The following is a 23,360-nucleotide window of genomic DNA, read 5'->3' as shown; positions in this document are numbered from 1 at the left end:
CTTGGTAGCATGAGGCAGAAGCCTTTCAGTGCTACTGTGGCCAGAATGCCGCTCTATTTCCAGAACTCCTAAGGTGCCCTTGTCCACAAGCCCTCGGTGTGCCTTGTGTCTCCTGCCTCAGACACCACTATTTTTATTTTTATTTTATGTTTGAGTGCTTTTGCCAGCATGCCTGTAACAGCACCAGTGTGTGCAATCCCAGAAGAGACCAGAAGAGGGCGTCAGATCCCTGGAACTGGAGTTGCCTACAGTTGTTAGCCACAGTGTGGGTGCTGGGAACCTAACCCTGGTCCTCTGTAAGAACTGCCAGTGTTCTGAATTGCTGAGCCATCTCTCCAGCCCCAATACTACCAGTTTCGCGTACTGAGTCTGAATCTCCACGTAGGTAGCCTGGAGGGAGCTCCACATTGTTTCTCTGAGTCCCTTCCTCCCCTTCTATCCAGCCTTCCAATTCCACAGTACTGAGTCACCCAGAGCCAGTCCTCGAGTACTCGAATTCCATTTCTTCTGCACTATCTGGGCCTCATATTTTCGCTGTTCCCCACCAGGACGCCTCCTGCCCAGCCTCTGAAGCAGCACGAAGTGAGAAAAGGCAGGGTAACGTGTCCGCACCGTCATCCTCCATCCCACTGCATACGTGCCCCTCGCCCAGGGTGCCCTGGGGCCTGGCCTTGACGTAGGCTGCGAGCTCAGGACATGGCAACTTCCCACCCGTGACACTGCTGTGGGTTCCCGGGTCTAGGGGCCTCTGCTGTGCGGGAATGTGTGCGGCTTTAAAGCACGTGCAGCTCTCCCTACATTTAGTTCCTAATCAGGCCGCTCTCCTGGGTCTTTCCACAGCCACCTGGGATCTCACGCCAACCACCACTCCACCCTCCCACCGCGTCGGATCTGGGCGGCACTTAGCGCACGTGCCACCCCCAGCCCCAAGCCCCGCACTTGGCACAGATGGGTTTGCGGGGCTCTCCCTGTACTGCGCTGGCGCACAGCCGCCCGGACCCCAGCCTTCCGGATGCCGGCCGGGGAGCCCAGCCCCGGAGAAGCTCTTGCGGGGTTGCTCCGGGGCCACACCCGAGCTTCCAGGCTCGGACCGCGCAAGATCACTGGGAGCTTGTCAAGCAGGCCAGGATGCTCTGAAAGCCAGCGCACGCCCCACCGGGCAGCATCCGCGGCAGAAACCCAAGAGCCTTCCACACTTGCAGGTCCGCAGCGCAGGGGACCAGGAGGACCTCCGGGTTTGACACCCAAAGCGAAAGGCTCCTTTGCGCCCTCCTCCTGCCCCTCGGGGCCCCTAGACGCTGGCACCTCGCCCTCCAGGGGACCGGGGGCATCCCGGTGCGCCGCACCCGGCGAGGTGACAAAAGTGCCCCGGCCCCACCCCAGGAGGGCAAAGGGCGCGCAGAAGAGAAAGAGCTGGGAGTCAGCGCGGGGAGGAGCGCAGGCGGCCAGGCGCCGCCCTCGGGTGGGACCCGGGTCACCGCGCCGGGGCGGAGTCCCCGGGCTGGCCTCGCGCACTTCCCCGGCCGGCCGGCCTGGACTGAGGACCGCAGGCGCGCATCATGGCCGGCGGGGCGGCCGAGCCCGGGTCCGAGCCGCAGGCCTTCCAGCGTCTCCCGGACCCCGGCGCGCCGCGCCTCACCTCGGGCTACGGCCGGAGCAGCCTGCGCGAGCTGCGGGACCGCGAGTTCTGCCGCCTGGCAGGTGAGGCGGGCGCGGGGACGAGGGGCTGGGACCTGAATGGGAGGCGCGCGGCCCCGCTCTGTCTTAGCCAGAAGACTGGGGCGCAACCGGCCGCGTGGGAACGGCCGGAGGGCTGCATCTGCGCGGCTCCCGCGGCTCCCAGGGCCCCAGCGGCCGAGGCTGCTTGCAGTGACGGCTCGGTACGCTGTCCATGGCTCAGGACCAGCCTGCTCTCTCCTCGCCTCTCCCCACCCTCTGCGAATACAGCTTAGGAGACTCCCCAAGTCTGAAGATCTCCCTGGGCCAGAGTTACACAATTCAGAAAGCCGGACTTGGGGCACGGACTTGGGGCCCGGGGTGCGTGGGAAGTTGGTGCGCTCAGTTTGGGACAGACTGCCGCCGCCGCTCCTCAGGTCCACGGGAGGTCGTGTGCGTGTGCGTGTGTGTATGTGTGTTCTTTTCAAAGCATTGGTGGTGTCATTTTAAACAGCGTCTTGTGTAGTCATGCAGCCCAGGCTGGCCTCGAACTCCCTATGTAGCCGAGGCTCGCCTTCAACTCCTGGTCCTCCTGCCTCCGCCTCCCGAGTTGTGGCCTTATAGGTGTGCTTCACGCTCGCCTGCCGTCAAGCCTCATTTTTGTTCTGTCTCCTGCAACCTGAATAATCTTGCTAGGCCACTGGAAGGATTAGCGAACTATGCAATTTGAGCTTCAGGAACAGGACGAGCCTGTGAGTTGGATGGGATCACATTACGCCTTTGAATTCGCCAGGTGGAGCCTGCAGATGCGGTTGGAAGTCAAGCTCTGAAGCAGCAGGGTGTGGGGTACAGAGCGCAGCCCATTGCTGCGGGTTCCAAGGTCCCCTTGGGCGGGGAACCTGAGTTCTGCCGAGCTTCATCAAGGCTCAGGACCTCAGGGGAGGCTGCAGGTGCAGCGGGCGGGTTCCGGGCACCTGGATGTTTGACCCGGGTGAGGAACAACCTGTGTCTCCCCCCACCCCCAAGTGCAGCAGAAGCACAGCGTCAGTCGTTTCCTTTAGTCATTTTGGACTAGTACCTAGTTTTCCCTTCTTGGAAGCTTCGGGGGCTGTGACCTGCCCCAGTCTCCCTCCTCCTTTGTCCACCACCTCTACCTCCTCACTGGCTGGAGACGGCCCCTCACTTCTCTGCCTCTTCTCCACGCCCCTTTTACTAAGGAAATTTCCTACCACACAGAAGCAATCTGATGCCATGAATACTCACAGGTGCAGAGGCCCCATCTCTTTTTGAAGTAAATCCCAGGGCCTGTGTTATTTGGTGGGTGATTATTTCAGCGCCACACCTTGCTAATCTTCTCATTCCCCTCCAACTTGATCCCTCACACGGCCACACCACCCTGAAAAGTAAAGGTTGGTTCAGGGCCCTCTGGGTTTCACTTCTGTTCCCCAGAGAACAGCTCTCAGATTTGATTTAAGATGTGGCCTCAGGCCTCCAGAGTCTTTTAAACACCACAGGGAGATGGTGTGTAGGTTCTTTGTTTTAATTCTTTTACATTTATTTACTGTGTGTGTGCTTGTGTGGCACGTGTGGAGATCAGAGGAAAACTGGTGGGGTTTACTTCTCTCCTTCCTCCACTATGTGGGTTTGTTTCCCCGATGGATCTCAGGTCCTCAGCCTCCGCGGCAAGCACCTTCACCCCCTGAGCCATCTCATCAGACCTATTGTTTTTAAAAATGTTTTTTCGTTTGTTTCTTGAGACAGGTTCTCACTCTGCCTGGAACTCCTGATGTAGCCCAGGCTGGCCTCAAACTTGTCCTCTGCATTGTGGGTGAAGTAGACTTTGTGTGTGTGCTGTGTATGTGCACATATGTGCACAGGTGCATGTGTGTGTGTATGTGTGTGTGTGTGTGTGTGTGTGTGTGGAGGCCAGAGGTTGACTTTATGATGTGTGTGCATGGGCACGAATGTGGAGGTCAGAGGACAGCTTTGTGAAATTGGTTCTCTCCTTCCATCTCTACATGGGATTTGGGGATTGAACTAAGGTCTTCAGGTTTGCACAGCAAGTGCTTTACCCTTTGAGCCATGTCACTGGCTCCTCCATTTTAATGTTGAGACAATTTCTCTCATGGCCTGGAGCTCACACTGATTGTGCAAGCTGGCTGGGCAGCAAGCCTCAGGGGTTCTCCCTCCCTCCAGCACTGGGTCACAGGGGTCACACTGCTCCCAACTTTATTTAAAAATTCAGTAGGCTTTTTTAAGGGTACAAAATGAATTTTTTTCCAGAATATTTCAAAGGATGGTGCCAGTCTATCATTGTCTGCAAACCACCTTCACATACTGTCACTGTAGGTCATTTTGTCTCTTAATTAAAGTAAGAGACCATATGTCCATAGTTTGGGCCTGGCTGAAACAGGGGAAAGAGGGTCCCCGAGAGGGTCCTTAGTCTCAATCATGAAAGAATTGAACAATGGACCCGAACGACAGAAAGCGGACAGACTTCCAGAGAGCTACATAACTGTGGCTGGTCAGAAGTTCTGCGTTACAAAACAGTATTCCAGGCAGGAAAAATTCGCTACCTCATTAACACACCAGGTATTGTGCCCATCTATTTAGCATAATTTAAGGTGAACCTGCCTTTCCAGGGGTGGTTCTATCACCAGGTGATTGACCAGTGAGATTGGAAAGGTGGGTCCTCCAACAGATACACTAGGGATTTGTCTTGACCAGTTAAACTAATGGGGCTTTTGTCTACTCTAACATTCCCGCCTCTGAAGAGGTAACCCTAATATCTTTTAGGGATTAGATAAAAGCTCTCAAATATTTTTGACAGTTTTGGCCTTTGGGACAGAGTATGTTGCTAAGAGGCCCAAGAACATTTTGACTTTTTTTTTTTTTTTTTTGGTCTTTTTGAGACAGGATCTCCCTGCAGCCCCAGCTGACCTGGAACTCGCTATGTAGACCAGGCTGGCTTCGAACTCACAAAGATCCGCCTGCCTCTGCCACCCAAGTGCTGCAATTAAAGGCGCACGCCACCACGCCTGGCCCGACATTTTGACTTTTAGCCAAGAAACTGGCTACTTTTCTTTGGGGTCTTTTTACCCTAACTGCCTAGCTAGTTCTTACCTCCTATTCTTATCACACCATCCTCTGAAGAGGTTACCCAGATTGCCAATAAGGACTCAGGCTGCAGACCACTCTGGCTTCTTCCATGCTGAACAGGGATGCAGGGTAAGGCAACTGGAGTATCCCTTCAGTGGGTCTATCTAAAAGACTCCCAAATTGCATAACTCTTAACTGTAGGGAGAAAAGAAAAGTCCTTGACTGGTGCCTAGGAGATGTGAAGGAGCGTGACCACTCGGGTGGTAAACGCTTTTCTGACTGGGCCATCTCCCCACCCCTCTGGTAGACTTCCATGGACTAAGCTGGGATCTTTTCCCACCTCTAGAGCAGAAGATTTACTTTTTAAATTTCTTAAAGAAACACACAGACTGGAGGAGGACAGAGAAGAACGGGCCAACCTAATACATCAAAATAATGCGTCCTCGCCTCCCCCGTCACTGAAGGGCTCTGAAGGTTTCAGAATGTATCTGACTGAATGGTGCTTCTGGGCAGTTGAGTGCTTAAGCTTGAAGCACTGAATGTTTTGCTTAACCAGTTAGGTGGGAACTTCCTGGTCTTAGAGAAGGGAGTACACTGGGTGTCTAAATGTGGCCTGGGCAGTTCTTCCTGCCTCAGGGTGCTGACTGATACCCACTCTACAGAGGGAAGAACTGAAGGTGCATAGCCCAGAAGAGCCTGGAATTCTCTTTCATGAAGATCTAATGCCAGGTGGCTTTGGGATCATTTGCTTCTATTAACAGTGGAAATTGTAGGGTGTTTACTGTGCTCCAGGCACTGGGCTGGGCACTGTCAAATTCCTACTCACCCACATCTCACTTGCAGATGTAGGAACAGGGGTCCAGAAAGGCTACGGGGAACCAAGATTCAGTTTGGCTCGTTGACTGGGATTCTGCACACTTGGCCTGCTAAGATCTGATCTCTGGCTCATCTCACTAACACAGTTGCCTTCTTTTGCAAAATTAACTGTTCAAGAAAGCCAAAGTGGGCTTTTCCTGAATGACTTCCAGGCCCTGTGGGAGACTCTGGGCAAGGTGCACAGCGCTCTCAGAGCCTGGGTCTCACCGAGCTTTGGAACTTCACATCAACATCACAGGGCCTTGACTGCTGGGCCAAAAGTTTACTGCTTCCTTTCAATTGGGTGAATTTATATTTCAGAATCTTAGTAAAGGAGAGCACTCTTTAAAAATTTGTTTCAATACATCTAATGCTTTCAATATATTATAAATATATTGAAAGTATATGTTAATATACCCAATATTTCTCATATATCTTAATGGCATCAGATTCAAAAGTTGACGAATGAAATGGCTGAATGGATAAGGAGTCCCCTGAGTTCCAGCTGTAGCTATCATGGCCACCCTGCAGCCAGTGGCCGTCACTGATGTGTCACTTTGTGTTTTCCCAGTAGTTGTCTGGATTTATGTGTGTGTGCAATTCCTACGTGAGTTTTTCCGAGGTGAGTGAGCACCAGCACTTTTTACTTTCTGGCATTGTTTGCACTTATTTGGGGCTTTGGAGGGTATGACTAAGAATGGGGATGGGATTTTGGGAGGTGAATGACAGTGTTCTAGAATTAGATTCTGGCAATATAAGTATACTAAAATGCACTAAGTTGTACACTTTAAGAGGTTGAATTTGTGATGTGTGGATTATATCTCAATGAAATTGTTATAAAACAAGCAAAAATCTACCCTATATGATACAAAAATATCTATTAAGTAAATTAAGGAGCAACTGGATCTATTCATATTGTGTGCATTTGACAGTGTATCTCGGAATTTGTTCCATGTTGGTACTCTGTGTGTGTGTGTGTGTGTGTGTGCATGCACGTGTGTGCATGTTTGTGTATGTGTGCATGTTTGTATGTGTATGGGTGCACAAGTACATGAGGTGAAGGCTAGAAGACAGCCTCAGGTGTTTCTTAGGCACTGCTGACCTTGTTTCTTTGAGACAAGGACTCTCACCAGCCTGGCACTTACATATTAAGCTAGACTGGCTGGCCAGAGATCCCCAAGCATTTGCCTGCATCTGCCTCCCAGTGCTGGGGTTATAACCATGGAATCTGGAGCTCAAACTCAAGTCCTCATGCTAACATGGCAAGTACTTTACCAAGGAGCTAGCTCCCTAGCAGATAGGTCTAGAATAAGGCTTATCTGAAACACGTTAGTGGACATTTTCTTTCAGTCTTTTGCTGTTGCAGACAAAGGTACATTTGATATGTATAGATCATTTTGTGAAAGTCTGGGTACTTATAACACCTACAGAAAGGATTGTTGGGGCAAAGTGGCCATATTTTAAGGTGTGACTAATGTTACCAAAATGTTATTCCATGAAGAAGTTGAGCTAATTCACCCTCCTATCAGCCATGTGTCATTGGCTTGTTGTGCGCACCCTCACCCCCACAATGAGGCAGCAATCTTTTGAACTCTGCCAACCTGACTGGGAAACCGTAGTATCACAGGCTCATCTGAGTTTGCCTTTGTGCCTTCAGGAGTGAGGCTGAAAGGATGGCTTCCATCCTCTCCCTTCTCTGATGCTCTAGTGGTGGGTCTAGACTGTGGAGGACTGAGGACTGTGGAGAAACGTGGGAAAGACAGATCAGGGCTCACCGGTGCTTCCTGGAAACAAACGAATCTCCCAGAACAGGGATAGCTATGTCATTATTGGGGACAAAGGTCTTCTGGGAACTACCTGTGTGTGGAGTATCTTTCCAGGCTCATAAGAGAGCTCCTCAGTGGGAAGGCTCCCTTGGGGCCCTCCATATCAAGAGGTTCAGGGCAATCACCAACTCAGTGCAGTGTTGAAACTCATTGAGTTGGGCGGGCATGTTTGTGCACATCTGTCGTCCCAGAACTTTGGAGGTGGAGGGAGGAGGATAAGAAATTCAAGGTCATCCTTGACTACATAGATAGTTTGAGGCCAACCCAGGATACATAAAACCCTGTCTCAAAAACAAACAAATCAAAAACAGATTGGGGACCAGTCTGATCACACTAACCAGATGTGGGTAGTGCCTGGAGGGCCTTGGAGAGCAGCCTACAGCTTTATTTGTGTCTTTTCCTTTTTCCAGGCACTGTCTACCTTGACCACGCAGGAGCTACCTTGTTCCCTCAGAGTCAGCTCACAAACTTCACTAAGGATCTCATGGAAAACATTTATGGTAAGGAGCGTCACGTACACACTGACTTTAGTCAGTGACATACAGTGGATCAATCTGTGTTTAACAATGTCAGATTTGTTGACAACATGGCGAAGGTACAAACCATTGCCAGACAAATGGCAGGCAAGCACCCAGGATCATTCTGTACCATACACATGTGACTAAGGTGTAAAAGTCTGGCTCAGGGATTATAGGCCCCTTCTGGCACTGGTTGGTGTCAAGAAGAGTATGTAAGTTCAAAAATGTTAGGTTTGGTGGTTATAAGCAGCAATGTACAGTGTAGAAGGTAGGACAAGTGAGGAAAATTCATTAATTCATTGATCCTATATGTATTTACTGAGTCACTATGGTGTGGGGCCACAGTGCTGTAACATCAGAAGAAAACACGGACCCTTTCTTGGTGGAGACTTTGGTCTAGTCCTGGAAGACAAGATCCCAATCAAGTGATCTCCAGCTAAATATACTTAGCAGCTGTGCAAAGGGCTGTAGACAAAGGTGCCTGGCACCACTGGCATCTGCATTTGCATAATGACAGTGGGATTAGCATTAGGGGGACTGAGTGGGGCTTGGATGCTGTTTAATGAGCCAGAACTTGCGGGGATGCATGCAGGCAGCAGTAACAATGTAAACCAAGGTCTAGCGCCACAGAGGGGAGGACAGTTGCTGAATCTGAGTAGAGAGGAAGGTGGGCAGGCCCACTGAGGGCACTGTAGGTGATCAGAGGTGGACTTTATTCTAGGAAGATGGTCAGTCATCTATGACATATAGAGCAATACTTCTTGCTCAGTAGATAACCCAGAAAAAGAGCTGAATGTCTTTATAGCAGCAGTAGTGGTAATATTTATCATCATAATAGCAATCAGTTATCAGTACCACTCTGAGCACTTGTGTATGATGTATCAGGTACCGTTCCCAGTGTGTCTCATATATTACTGCTATTCATCCTCATGACATGCCAAGAGCCGTCAATTCTGTTATGACCCTTGTGTTATATAGCTCTTTCCTCCAGGTTAAACATGGCTTTCACCTTGAACTGGAGCAGCTGTGATCACCTACATGAGACTTCACAAGATGGGGTCTGTTGACAGCCCCTCATAGGAGGCAGGGGAGGGGCTCATGGGCCTCGGTAGCAGTCCGGCGATCCTCATGACCCCCATCATGCCCAGGGTTATATAAGAAACAAACAATTGCCTGGACCGGGGCTGCTCTGTAGCTAATTGAGCTGTAAGTTGCCTGGAGACTTGTGGTGGTAGAACAACTTTAAGTCACCCTTACTTTTGTGAGTAACCCCAGTAAACCCATTGCTTCACTAAGCTGGACTTAGATGGAATCTCTTCTTTGGTCTGTTTGTGTCCTCTCTTCCTGGGGCGAATAGATGCTTTTCTATGCCTTCCCAGGAAAAGTCTCATGCCACCTTGATTTACAGGTAATGAATGGAACCCCGGAAAGGGCAGGGAACTAACCTAACACTATACATTTGGAAACTTCTGGAGCTGGGGGAATAGGCAACTGGAAGCTAAATTGCTAGGCAGTTTGGCTCCAGAGCCCGAGTTCAAGTCTTCCTACTCCCAGCCACCCCAGCTCATGATGATCTTATGCTACAATACACTTAAAGGGTTTGAATCTCGGCTCTGGGTGGTCAGCACCTCTTTAGGAAGTCCTCAGAGAAGATGCCAGAGAGGGATTTTATCTTGATTTTAATTTCTGATTTGCAAAGAGATCTGTAGTTCTCCTACAGTCTTCACAGGAGCCCTGACTGGGGGAAAGGAGTCGGCCTGAGAGATGGCAGCTTTGAGGTTTGGGGTCCTACTGATGCAGGGTTAAAAAGTGACTGGAGGAAAGGCAATGGGGACGTGAATCATGTTCCACAGCTTGCTGGAGGATGTAGACAAGGACTGCCTGGTGGCTGCAGTGGCCAGAAATCCTGTGGGACCTTCTGGTGTGGTTTAGGGGAAAAAACTTAAGACAAACAGGCCAAGCCTGTATCAGTGCACATGAGTTGTCCTACCCTGCGGATGCTGGTCCCCACCCCCTGCAGACCAGATTTCCAGAAATCTGTGTTTATATTAGTTACTTTCCTTATTACTGTGACCAAATACCTGACAGGAGCCAACCTAAAGGAGGAAGGGTTTGTTCTGGCTTACAGTTTAAGGAGACACAGTCCATCATGCCAGGAAGGCATGCAGGCTGAAGTGGGGTTGGCAGGTCACATTGCATCTGCCATCAGGAAGCAGCAAGAGAAAAGGAAGCCGGCATCTTATGCTTAGGGGCTGGAGAGAGGACTCAGGATTTAAGAGCACTGGCTGCTCTTGCAGAGGTCCCAGGGTTAATTCCCAGCACCCATGGTGACTAACAACTGTCTGTAACTCCAGTTCCGGGGGGTGGGGGGGCTGACACCCTTTTTTGACCTCCGTAGGCATTGCATGACTTGGGTGCACTTACACGCATGTGAGCAATACATTCATACACATAAAATAAAAATAAAAAGTAAAAAACCCTCACATCTCATTTCTTCCATCAAGGTTCCACCTCCTAAAGGCTCAACAGCCTCCCAAACACCACCAGCTGGGGACCAAGTGTTCAAGCACTTGAGCCTGTGGGGGCCAATTCACCTTTAAATTGCCACAGGGCTCATGTCTGAGAAAGAGCTTTGAGGGAGATCATGACACTTAGGGATACACAGGGAATGCCAAGAAGAGGAAAAAAACATTCTCAGGGTTGGTGAGGGGAAGGGTGATATGGGGAGAGCTTTGTGTGAAGTGGGCGGTGGGAGTGCTCGCAGCCCCCTTCGGATACCTGCAGGAGGTTGGTGCATTTCTGCAGGAAGAGAGCTAGCAGTGTGGTGGTGGGACCCACAGGTCAGGGCAACAGGACTAAATCAGTGCAGATGGTGGCCTCCTAAAGCTGTGTCTTTGGTCCTCTAGGCTAAATGGACAGAGCCCCTGTCTACCTGTGGGGAACTTGTAGAAAGGCCTTTGGGCTGGCCTGCGGCCACCTCTGAGCTGACTTCCAGGCCCTGAACCTTCTTCCTAGGTCTGATTTTGTTTTACAAGTAGTCACAGTGGTTTTCTTCTTTAACAACTTTATTGAATTATAATTTACATGTCATAAACTCACCTATTTCCCACATACATTTCAGTGATTTTTGTGAGTGATGAGGCCACTGGCATCTGCCAAGTGGAACATTGTTACTCCCCCATGTCGCTCACAGTTAATCCCACTAACCCACCACTTTCAGTGTCTCTCTACACTGGCCTCAGGTGACAGTCCATGTAAATGGAGTCATACAGCATGTGGCCTCTTGTGTCTGGACCGTGGTTTTTAAGAATTTTTTTTTTGGTCTTTTTTGAACAGGGTCTCCCTCTAGCCCCAGCTGGCCTGGAACTTGCTATGTAGACCAGGCTGACCTTGAACTCACAGAGATCCACCTGCCTCTGCCTCCTGAGTGCTGGGATTAAAGGCGTGTGCCACCATGCCCGGCTTAAGAAGTTTTTTTAATCAGCATATATAAATTATATGTAATAATGGGTTTCATTATGACATTTTCACATGCGTATGTAACGTTTTGATCATAGCCGCCCTTCTCTCCTCTCCTGTCCACTCCCATCCTGCTGGTCTCCTTCCTCCTAACTATGTCCCTTCTACTGTCATGTTGTTTGTTGTTGTTTTACTTTGGTAGGGGAAGGAACCAGTGAATTTAATTAGGGTTGCTTATAGGAGTATGACTGAGAGGCTATTTACAGGAGTATGGGCACATGTAAATGATCACACCACTGAAGAAAATGTTCCCCCTTCCCCCAGAAACCAGTAACTGCCTATAGGTCTTCAGGGAGGGGCAGGTCCCCGTGAACCCCTCCCCATTCCATGATGGACCGCTGATGGGCTCAGTCTTGTGCAGGTAATCACAGCTGCTGAGTTCAAGAGTTCTATGGCTGTGTCATGCCTGGAGGACAGCATCGTACATCACCCCACCTTTTCCTCTGACTCTCACATTCTTTTCTTTTAAAAAATTTTGGAATTATTTATTTTTATTTTATGTGTGTGAGTGTTATGCCTGAATGTATGTAAGTGCACCTGTGTTGTGCAATGCCTGTGGAAGACAGAAGAGGATGTTGGATCCACTGGAACTGGAGTTACAGATGGTTGTTAGCTGCCATGTGGGTGCTGGGATTCAAATCCAGGCCCCCTGCAAGAGCAGCCAGGGCTGTTAAGCACTGAGCCATCTCTCTAGCCCCAGACTCTTACATTCTTTCTACCCCCTCTTGCCTGAGCCTTGGAGGGGGTGGTGTAGATGTCTCATTTGGGGCTGGTTATTCGAGTCACTTGTTTTGAGTACTTCCATCAGTTATGAGTCTGTGTAATAATTGCTGCCTACTGCGAAAAGAAGCTTTACTGACTCAGGCTGACAGCGGCACTGACCTATGTGCATATAAAGAAGAATTTGGAAGGCAGTTTGGCAGGCACATCATGTCTAGTTAACAAAATAACAGCAGTAGCTTCCCCAGTAGGCCTATGACATCTCCAGCCACATTTGATGGGGTTTACAGCCCCAGAAATGAATCCCCTTCTGTGGTCTCAAATCCAATCAGAAAGCACTTTGTCGTGCCACTATTGGAGCCACGGCCATAACTCTTCTCCAGCAGCCTGCATAGTACCTTCTGGCACTGTGAAAGGCCTAGCACATTTTTGAAGTCCACTCATGTTATAGCCAGTAATCTGTTCCTTTTTATTGCCAAATACTTGTCCACTGTATGGGGATGCTGTACTTTGCCTGTCCAGCAGTTACTGGACATTTCTATTCTTTCTAGAGTTTGACTTTATTAATGGAGCTGTTGTGAACAACAGCTTGTGTGCAAGTCTATATGGACTTAAGCATTTGTTTATTTTGGGTGGTTCTGGAGTAGAATTGCTGGATCATATGGTAGTTTTATATGTAGCTTCTTGAGAAATCAGGAGAGAGGGGAGAGAGAGAGGAAACCTTTTAAGGAACACAAGGAGAGACCGCAGTCTGACTCTCCGGCTTTGCTCCTGTCACCTGCCAGGTAACCCTCACAGCCAGAATGTCACCAGCAAGCTCACCCACGACACTGTGGAGCAGGTACGCTACAGGTGAGTCACAGGGAAGTCTGCCCGAGCTGGCCACCTGGGTGGACAGACTTCCTTCCTAGCAGCTGCCGAGGGGATTTCAGGAAGAACCCAGCTAAAGAGCAGTGCACTCATGGTGATCGATTGCAGGTTGGAAGGCAGGAGGGAAATTGCAGGTTGGAAGGCAGAGAGAAATTGCAACAGGGGTCAAGGAACACGAGGGGTGACTTGGGATGGGTGCCAATGAGCTAGGGAGTGGCCCAGGTTCCCAGTTGTGTTTTCAGAAAGAAGAAAAGAGCTGTTTCTGATTTTTCTTTACAAAGGTTGTTTTATTAGGCATTCTATTCATGTCCCATTTGATTTAATTTTTTGAGACAGGATGTCATGTAGTGTAACTCCCTATGTAGCCAAGGCTGCTCTTGAACTCCTGACCCTCCTGCCTCTCTTTTCCAAGTGCTGGGATTACAGGTGTGTGCCGCTGTGCCTGGCTACCCTCCTTTTTCACTAGTTTTTGTGTGCCAGAGACTCTATCATCCTCCATATGTAATATTTGAATTCTAATAAATAATATCCATATGGCACATGTTGCTTAAATCAAATTTCAAATTATTTCACATGTTAAAGTGATACAGGTTTGGGTCAGATCAACAGTACTGAAAACAATGTTAAGCAGGTTGCTGACTTAAAGTCCGTTGTGATAGAATTTGGGAAACATGAGCAAGAAGGTGTTTTCAGTTAATACTCAGCTTTTTGTACAGTAAAAAAATACTAGATTTATTTTCATTTTATGTATATGAGTGTTTTCTCTGCATGTATGTAAGTGTACCAAGTGTGTGCAATGCCTGAGGAGGCCACTGTATTGCGTTCCCTGGAAAATGGAGCTACCGATGGTTGTTAGCCACCATGTGGTTGCTGGGAACTGAATCTAGGTCTTCTGCAAGAGCAGCCAGTGCTTTTATTTATTTATTTATTTATTTATCACCACTAACTTCTTTCTTTATTATTTATTTATTTATTTATTTATTTATTTATTTATTTATATTTATTTAGGCAGCATCCGGCCCTGTATCTGAGCCTACTCTGTAATTCATTATGTTGTAGTTTTTTTTTTCCTTTGAGACAGAGTCTTATGTATCCTGGGCTGGCTCTGTACTCTCTATGTAGCTGAGGATGACTTTGAATTTATCCTCCTGTCTCCACTTTCTAAGTGCAGGGATTTCAGGCACACAGTACCACCCTGGGTGTGTGCAGTGCTGGACTTGGTACATTCTAGGTGAGCTGCAGCACCCACTCTACGTTGTAGGCTTCTGCTGTGTCCAAGCACAGATGAAACTCTAGAGAGAAACTGGCTGTGCCAATTTGAACTTGGTCTCTTAAGGAATTCACTGTCATCCTGAGCCACACAGAATTCAAGGCCAGCCTGGGACACATGGCTTCCTCTGCCCCTGCCCTACCAGCACAACTATGGCTAAGCTTCTCTGGAGTTTTTTAGGGTAGAGTCGCCCTACTGAGTAGATGTAAAACCACCTGGGAACACTCAGTTTGAAGCTGAGGCCCAGGCATGTGACGTTGTGCATCTTGCAGGATCCTGGCTCACTTCCACACCACCCCGGAGGACTACAGCGTGATCTTCACAGCTGGGAGCACAGCCGCTCTCAGGCTGGTGGCAGAAGCCTTTCCATGGGTGTCTAGGGGCCCAGAGAGCAGCGGGAGTCACTTCTGCTACCTCACTGACAACCACACCTCTGTGGTGGGAATGAGGAACGTGGTGTTGTCCATGAATGTCACGTCTGCCCCGATCAAGCCAGAGGACATGCTGTCGGTGGGGGAGCAGGGTGCTGCAGCTGATGACCCCCACTGTCAACTCCCACATCTTTTCTGTTACCCAGCTCAGAGTAACTTTTCGGGCACCAGATATCCCCTGTCCTGGATAGGAGACATCAAGTCTGGGCGGATGAGGCCGGTGCGTGCTCCCGGGAGGTGGTTCGTACTGCTCGATGCAGCCTCCTATGTAAGCACCTCCCCCTTGGACCTGTCAGTTCACCAGGCCGACTTCATCCCCATCTCCTTCTACAAAATTTTTGGGTTCCCCACTGGCCTGGGTGCTCTGCTGGTCAGTAAGCACGTGGCTCCTCTGATGAGGAAAGGCTACTTTGGAGGAGGGACTGCGGCTGCCTACCTTGCAGGAGAGGACTTCTACATCCCCAGGCCATCAGTGGCAGAAAGGTAACCTTGCCACGGGGTGCCCTGTGCCCTTCACCAAGACAGGGCTGAAGGCAGGGCTGGCATGAGGGACCTATGGGATTGTGCAAGCAAAACCCAGGTCTGCAACACCAGTCAGGGGAGTTCAGTGTCACTGGTTAGGACAGTCTGGGGTGGAGCTCAGAGCTGGGAGGCAGAGGTCAGCTGGAATGTGCCTCATGTGATTCTGTGAACTCTGCCCTGGTGTGGCTTCTCCACAGGTGGAGGAGCAGGTTTCAGATAAGAGCTAGAAGTGGAAGATACAAAAGGCCTGCAGGAAAGTAAGGGAGATGGATGCCAGGCCTTGGCCTCAGAGTGCTGCCGGGAGGTGGCAGCAATTGGAGCAGTGATCTTAACTAAGATGAACACACACACACACACACACACACACACAGTTGACAGTCTTTAGAGCATGTGTGGAAACAGCTGATGGCAAACTCACTTTCCTAGCAGCTAGTGTGGTCTCTGCTTATTGGTGGCAGCCTCCATGTGCCAGGCTGAGGACAGAGCACTGAGGACAGGTTGCCACTTGTCCTCTGAGGCGTAAGTCCTCTTCCCCAGGCTGCAGGGAAGGCTGTGTGGCTGTCATTGAGGAACCTCCCAACTGAGGATGTAGGCCTCAGAATGTTGAATATGTAAAAAGTCAAATAGCCACTGACCAGGGTGTGGCTGACCCCAGGGGTTGGGAATGTGATAGGGTTGGGGTAGGGAACTAATCATCTAGCTGGTACCTGAGAAGACCCTGGCCTTGGGGGAAGGTGGCTCAGATCCCCCCCCAGGCCTAGGTGCAGATTGGGATCCTACCCTGGCAGTGGAGTTGGGGTTAGTTCTATGGCTTATTGCTAGTCAACAGGGTCTTGGGCTGGCTCCCCACACAGCAGCTGGGGCCACATGTGGCTTGACCTCTCCACCCATCATACTTTTTTCTATAAACCAGGATGATGACATCTTCCTTTCAGAGCTAATGTAGAAGTGCCAGTATAGATGGGCATCACTACACGTTAAGGGGCTATCATCCCAGCACCTGTAGGGTGGAGGCAGGAAGATCAGGTGCTCAGTGTCATTCTGAACTACATAGAGAGTTCAAGGCCAGCCTGGGCTACAGGAGACTCTTTCTGAAAAGAACAAAACAAATCGAAGTCACTCCCTACAAACAAGCAGACCAACTCCCCCAAACCAGGAGTACTAATGTGAAACCTTCTGAGTCCAAGTGTGATGGTTTGTCTTGCAGCATGCCCAAGCAAGAAAAGACTTGGGACATAATACAAATTAAAAGCAGGACAAAGACATTTCATACATTTCATTTGGCTAATAAGGGGACCTGAAGACCTGGAAAAGTGGGGCTACTCGCTGGGAGCATGAGGACCAGGCTGGACCAGATCTCATCCCTTTGGTTTGGGTCAAATGCTTTCAGTGTGAGCCATACTAAGATGCCGAGAGAGCAGAATGTATTCTTGCCATTGTAAGCCTGCTTTTTCCTTGCAAACCCTAGGCTAGAACTGAAGATGTAACACTCAATACAGATGCTTACTGGAGGTGTGACTGGACCAAGTTCTCAGCCTTCTGAATCTTAAAATTCAACACTAGGCTGCTGTTGGTTTCCTTCCTCCATGTGGGTATTGCAGAAATTGTTCTGACTCACCCTGAGATTTCTCTTTTCCCAGTGGCCATGTGTTTCCTTTTGAGACAGGGTCTCATGAAGCCTCCACATTGTGCTGTAGCCAAGGATGACCTCGAACACCTGATCCTCCTATTCCCACCCTGGTCACATGGGTTTTGCTAATGCTGAGGTTAAGTCCCCCAGCACTTGATGCCTCGTGTCATACCTGCTTCTCCGGTCCTTCTGTGGCCACTCGGTAGTGTGGACAGAACATCGCAGCTGAGGTCTGGATGCTTTCTCTGTGGAGCCATTTCCCATGGAAACTGTCAAGCTGGCTGCTTTGAAAGTGAACTTCCCTTGTCCTGACTGCTGCCAAGCCTCTGCTTTCAGGACCTGCTAGAGAAGACTCATCTTGACGTGCCTGCTCTGCTTTCGCAGCTCCGTTACACTTGCCTGTTTTGGTGTGATGGCTGCTAGGGTTCTCTGTGTGTATTTGCTGAGCCTTGTTCCTTGCTCCGTAGAACATGATGCAGTGGAGGAAGTGATGGATCTCAGTTCACTGCTGTATCCTTAGCGCCTAGTGTCTGACACACAGTGAGTGGACAGTGACAATTTAATGAAAACGATAAATAGTTATGAAATGCAAACATAGCAAACATCTGATAATCAGGGAAGTGTCCATCTTCTGTATCAGTGAGATCTGTGCATCTACAATAACATTTGGAGGCTCCGCAGAGATCACTGTGACTTGATGCCCTGCCTGTGGTGCCCTCTTGTGGTCAGATGGCAGTATTTCAAGAGCTTTGGCATGTTTTGTCCAAGTTCCTTCTTAGGACAGCAATGGGAGCCACTCACTCTCATTAGTGGTTCAAGGCAGTGACTGTCTTTTAGGGCCTTTTGTCACACTGCCAGTCTACCATAGGAAGTTTGAAATATTTCAAGAAGGCTGCAGAACTGGACAGGGCCAGAGGTGGCCAGATGGGTCTTGGTCCTTTCTGAGGGGAGAGCAGTGTTTTCATATAGCAGCAGAGGGAAACAATGAACAGATCATTACTCAGCCCATGCCTGATTGTCACCACATAGCACAGAATGCTCTTGGGTTATGTGACTAAGACTTGACACTTGTCCCCTACAGGTTTGAAGATGGCACCATCTCGTTCCTTGATGTCATAGCGTTGAAACATGGATTTGATGCCCTGGAACGCCTCACAGGTCAGTGGATATGTTTACGTGGGTCGAATTAGCTCTTGTTGCCTGTGTCCTTCAGGATGCCCAGGAATGGGCATCGCTCTGGTGAAGGACTAACATCTGTGGGAGTGAGTGGCGTGTACTAGTTGAACTCAGTGCAATGAATTATCTGAATATCTTCAAAACCACTCGGCAGGCAAGGGAACCAGGAGGGCCAGAGAGGGTTGTTGTTTGCCTTTCCAGGTACAAGCACATCTTAACAGATAGGGGGCATTCCAGAGCAAGAGGCTGATGGCTGTGCAAGGTGGAGACCTGGTCCTGGGTCTCTGGCCTGGGCATGTTACAGATCCTGAGGTCTGATCAGCCCTTGCCTGGTCGGAGCCTCTTTACAGCCCCATTGGGGAGCTGCTGGCAAGTTTGTCTTGCTCATGATAGAGTGCTCAGGTTGAATGCCTTCCCAGCTTATTTTAAACAATATTTTATTTGTTATTTTTTCTTTTATGTGTATGAGTGTATTGCTTACAGGTATGTAAGGGCATTCATTTCATGCAATGCCTGTGGAGGGTAGAAGAGGCATCAGATCCCCTAGAACTGGAGTTACAGACGGTTGTTAGCTACCGCGTGGGTGCTGGGAATTGAACCCGGGTCCTCTGCAAGAGCAGCCAGCGCTCTCAACCACTGAGCCATCTCTCCTGGCCCTCCTTCCCAGTTTATTGAGCTGGTACCTTGGAGGGCTAGGATTTAAACTCAGACCATATTAATGCCTAACCTCAGACTCCCAACCAGTGCCTCTGACACCGGCCTTCATATGCAATGTGCTGTTTCCTGACAAGAGCTCTAGGATAGGGGCAGGTTGGGGAGGGGCACCCCCATTGCTCTTCCTGTGGGGATGGACATGAAGGCGTATGACTGGAGAAACCTGTGTCTGCTGAGCCAGGCATGTCCTGGGCTGCTATGCTCTTGGACATTCTTTCCGGAGCTGCTAGGACTGTGTGGTGTGGCTTGTACCATCCATCTGGGGTGAGGTTGTGGCACACCAGGTCTGTGACTTAGTGGTTAGGCAGTCCTTCCTCTTTCTGGTTTGCCACACAAATGGGACCTCCAGGTTCTCAGTCTCAAGGCCAACTTTGGGGCAGATGGGATTCCTGGAATGCAGTGCAGGAAGGTCAGTGGGTGGCAGTCAGGACTCGAGGAGGTGATGAAGACAGTCATTGGTAAGTGAACCTTGCAAGAACTCAACTGCAGGGGGCTTCTCAGGGTTGTGGCACCTCTTGGAAGCAAAGGTTGGTGACCCTCCACAGTAAGTAAGGCTCACCAAGGGCTTTCCTACTAAATCGCTCTGTCTTTTAAAGAAAAAAATTGAGGTGAAACACACAGTATAAGAGTTGTGTTTTAACCACTTTTTAGTGTGCAATTCAGTGGTTTTAAGCACACACACATTCTTTTTTAAAAAATTCATTTGTGTGCCAGTGCATGCGTGTGTGTCTGTGTGTGTGTGTGTGTGTGTGTGTGTGTGTGTGTGTATTGTGTGCCATGGTGCATGTGTGGCGGTCAGAGGACAGTTTTCAGGAGTCTGTTCTCTCCTTCCACCTGGCCTCCTGCTGTTTCTCCTTGCTGCGTGCTCCCGGCTAGCTGACTCTTGAACAGTTCTGTCTCCGCCCCCCATCTGGCTGTGGGAGTGACTCTGCCACATCTGGCTTTCACATGGCTTCCTGGATCGAACTCAGGTCTTCAGTCTTGTGCGGCAAGTGCTTTTTTCATCTTGCCAGCCCCTAGTCATATTCTTTTACAGCCACCACTAGTCATATCTAGAGCCGTCTCATAATACCGAAGGAAGCTCTCTACCTGTTAGTAACTCCCCAGTCCCTCCTCAGCCCCACAGCCACTAATCCACTTTCTGTATTCATGAATTTACCTATTCTAGATACTTTATATACAAGGCACAATAATACAGTATTTTCTCCTTTATGTATAGCTCCCCTCATTTAACTTAAAGTTCTCATTCATTCAGTAAGCGGTCTCTTTAATTGCTATATATAATGTTAAAAATAGTTAAAAATTAACAAAAATGGCAAAAAAAGATGAAGAAAAACACATATGTACTTTTGTCAGTGGCTACCAAAGGGTCTAAATTATCTGAATATTTAAGTGACTATAAATATATATGTGTGAAACTATAAATATATATGCATATGAATGTATCTATATACTCATATGTACATACTATATACATATATATTTTAAAATATTTTATTATTTTTACTTTATGTGTATGTGTGTATTGCCTGCATGTAGGTAAGTGCACCCATGTTGTGCAATGCCCTCAGAGGACAGAAGGGGCTGTCGGATCCCCTGGAATTTCTGGAGTTACAGACACTTGTTAGCTGCCATGTGGGTGCTGGGATTTGAATCCGGGTCTTCTACAAGAACAGCCAGTGTTCTTAACTGCTGAGCCATCTCTCCAGTCCCATATATTTATATTTTCCCCATATATTTGTATTTTTAAGAGATGATGACAAGAATTCCTATGGAAATATTACATAGAAACAACAAAGGCAAACTTGTTCTGTGCCAAAGACATGAACTTTGTCATAAGGGCAACACTATGCCATTTTACAAGTATTTAAAGTCATTGACAGGTGGTCCTGGTTGACCAGCTGTAACAATCTTGTCTTCTTAGAAACAAGTGAGTGAATTTGTATGAATATCCTGCCTGACTCGCTCTTTCACTTCGGTCCTAGGTGGCATGGAGAACATAAAACAGCACACCTTTGAGCTGGCACGGTACACCCACGGTGCCCTGTCCGCCCTCTGCTACCCCAATGGAGCCCCCGTGGTGCGGATTTACAGTGATTCTGAGTTCAGCAGCCCCGATGTTCAGGGTCCAATCATCAATTTTAATGTGCTGGATGACAGTGGGCATGTCGTTGGTTACTCACAGGTAGGCTGTAGGTTCGTTTTTGTCGTTCTTTTTCCAAGCAGGGTCTCACTCTAGCTCAGGCTGACTTGCCATTCACTCTGTAGCTCAGACTGGCCTTGAACTATTGGGGATCCTCCTATCTGTACCTCCCGAGTGCAGGGATTACAGGCATTGGCCACCATGCCTGGTTTGAGTCCCCACTCAAGCTTTTCCTATTCATCCTGCTGGCCCTTTTATACTGGAGGTGCTCTTGTCTAGGACTTGGAAGCCTTTCTAGCCCTGGAATTTCCTTTAAAGGCCTCTGTGCCCTGGGAGGAGCTGTGAGGAAACCCAGGCTCTGCTGGAGACGCCATTTGGGGCTCACTAGAGGATTTCGTCTTTATATTTATTTATTTAGAGCAGAGTTGCATGTAGCCAAGGCTGGTGTAGAGCTGACTGCAGCCATGGATGAACTCTTGATCTCCCTGTCTCCACCTCTGCAGTGCAGACATTACAGACATGCGCCACCATGCTCGGCGTAGACACTCATTGACACATGATTCTGTCAAACTTGGTGTATGTATGTATGCCTTTAACCCATTTACTCAGGTAAATGGGAAGAGAGGGAGGCCAAGATTTATGATAGCTGGAGAAGGGGGCAAATGGCAACTTGCCTCTGAAAGGAAGCACCCTGAAATAGTTACAGAAAAGTAGTGTGGCCAGAACATCACAGCTGAGGTCACTAATGTACAGACAACTCAGTAGCCAGCAGATTCATGAGACCACATTACAGCATCACTCGTTGGCATGAGGTGAAACCCAGAGCCTCCCTCTTCTTAAAAAATAAACTGCAGCAGCATTTCACTAAGTATCATGGAAGTCTTCATTTCTGCCTTAGTCTATACATGTGATGATGTCAAAGAATTTGGTTAAAAATAGTTTCTGCAGATGTACCCTCTTGCATGGAAACCATGCATTTGCAGGTTGGGAACTGCTAGGGTTGGAACAGTCAGTTATTGGCTGACTTTGGAAGACAGTTTTTGTTTCCCCTGAAGGCCCTAATCCCCAGGCACCTTTGTTACACCTCAGACAAAATCTATTTCCCAGCCTGGTACTGAGGCATGATGCTACTCAGAGACTGGAGGACTCTTTGAGCCTAGGAGTTTAGAGCCAGTCAGGGTACCTTCCGGAGCCTCCAGAGGTCAGCAAAGAGTTCACAGAAACTTCTGGACTGAGCAGCAAGTCTGATTGAGCCCACAGTTGGAGAAATTAGGAAAAGAAATAGATACCACCCAGCATCAGCTGTGAGGCTTATGTTGCAAGCTGTAAGCCAAGCTGGGCCCTCCCTGTAGTCAGAACTTGTGCTCTGTGGTCAGACCTGGTGGTGGCCAATGTCCAGGATTTGTCTGTGACCCCACTCAGTGTTACTCTTGTGAGCCTCAGTGGAAGTGTTTAGTAGACCCGTAGATCGTTGCATCTGTGACTGTTCTCATCACTGTGATAAGACATGTGGCTAAAGCAACTTCAGGAAGGGAAGATTCATTTTGACTCACAGTTGAAGGGGAGACAGTCCATCATGGTGAGGAAGGAATGGCAGCTGACAGCTTTGTGGTGGCCAGAGCTTGTAGCCGAGATTCTTCACCTCTTCATGGCTCAGCAGTGGGAAGAAAGGCTAGGTTATAACCTATAGGGCCCACCACCCCTACACGACCCACTTCCTCCAGCTGGACCTACCAGCAGTTCTATAACTTTCCAAAACAGCACAACCAGCTGGGCACCAACTATTCAAACACATGAGCCCGTGTGGACACTGGACATCTAGAACACAACAGTCATGCATTTTAGAGACTGTGTCCAGGCTGACATTACCATCTCTTGGTTAGGAAAGAGAGATTCATTGCTGTTCTGGAACTCTGTTCCAGGTAATCACAGTAAAGCAGACAATTCTAACACTGGCTCCATGGTGACCTTTAATCCCCAGGTGGACAAAATGGCCAGCCTGTACAACATTCACCTGCGGACTGGATGCTTTTGTAACACGGGAGCCTGCCAGAGGCATCTGGGGCTAAGCAACGAGATGGTCAAGCAGCATCTTCAGGTCAGTACAGACCTCTGTGGCCCATGACTACAGCCAGCAAGGCTGCTTGGCAGCTGGTTGTTAGGAGATGGGGCTGATTCTTCAGGCTCTTTGTGCCGGGCCCGTTTATTTGATGAACCAAAAGGACGGGCCCAGCAGAAGTGGGAAACACTTGAGGCTATTAATTCTATGGAAGTGTTTTCTGATTAATTTTTTACTTTGAGAGTAAAAATTTTAACATTTTAATTAGTGTGTGTGTGTGTGTGTGTGTGTGTGTGTGTGTGTGTGTGTGTGTGTAGACACACGCGCACATGTGTCAAAGTGTGTGTGTGGA

At 48.9% G+C, this 23,360-nt stretch overlaps 1 protein-coding gene across 3 annotated transcripts in view; it reads left to right on the top strand.

Annotated features, from left to right (window-relative positions):
• The first annotated feature begins 1,477 nt into the window (after positions 1 to 1,477).
• Mocos (molybdenum cofactor sulfurase) overlaps positions 1,478 to 23,360 on the top strand; it is a 50,391-nt gene continuing 28,508 nt past the window's right edge. The window contains exons 1-8 of one of the 3 annotated variants that reach the window (XM_017797995.2): positions 1,478 to 1,701; positions 6,182 to 6,232; positions 7,847 to 7,936; positions 12,979 to 13,045; positions 14,606 to 15,247; positions 17,998 to 18,074; positions 20,792 to 20,991; positions 22,931 to 23,047. In XM_017797995.2, the coding sequence (XP_017653484.2) occupies positions 1,560 to 1,701; positions 6,182 to 6,232; positions 7,847 to 7,936; positions 12,979 to 13,045; positions 14,606 to 15,247; positions 17,998 to 18,074; positions 20,792 to 20,991; positions 22,931 to 23,047 (1,386 nt within the window). In that variant the 5' untranslated portion in view covers positions 1,478 to 1,559. The remainder of the gene's footprint in view (positions 1,702 to 6,181; positions 6,233 to 7,846; positions 7,937 to 12,978; positions 13,046 to 14,605; positions 15,248 to 17,997; positions 18,075 to 20,791; positions 20,992 to 22,930; positions 23,048 to 23,360) is intronic. The other 2 variants (XM_029563294.1, XM_008832513.3) reach the window with 2 other exon arrangements.

The sequence above is a fragment of the Nannospalax galili genome, unplaced genomic scaffold, assembly GCF_000622305.1.
Source record: "Nannospalax galili isolate Female #2095 unplaced genomic scaffold, S.galili_v1.0 scaffold15, whole genome shotgun sequence".
In the NCBI taxonomy this organism is placed as follows: Eukaryota; Metazoa; Chordata; class Mammalia; order Rodentia; family Spalacidae; genus Nannospalax; species Nannospalax galili.
The sequence above is the reverse complement of the archived record's forward strand: the minus strand, read 5'-3'. Positions and strand labels throughout refer to the sequence as shown.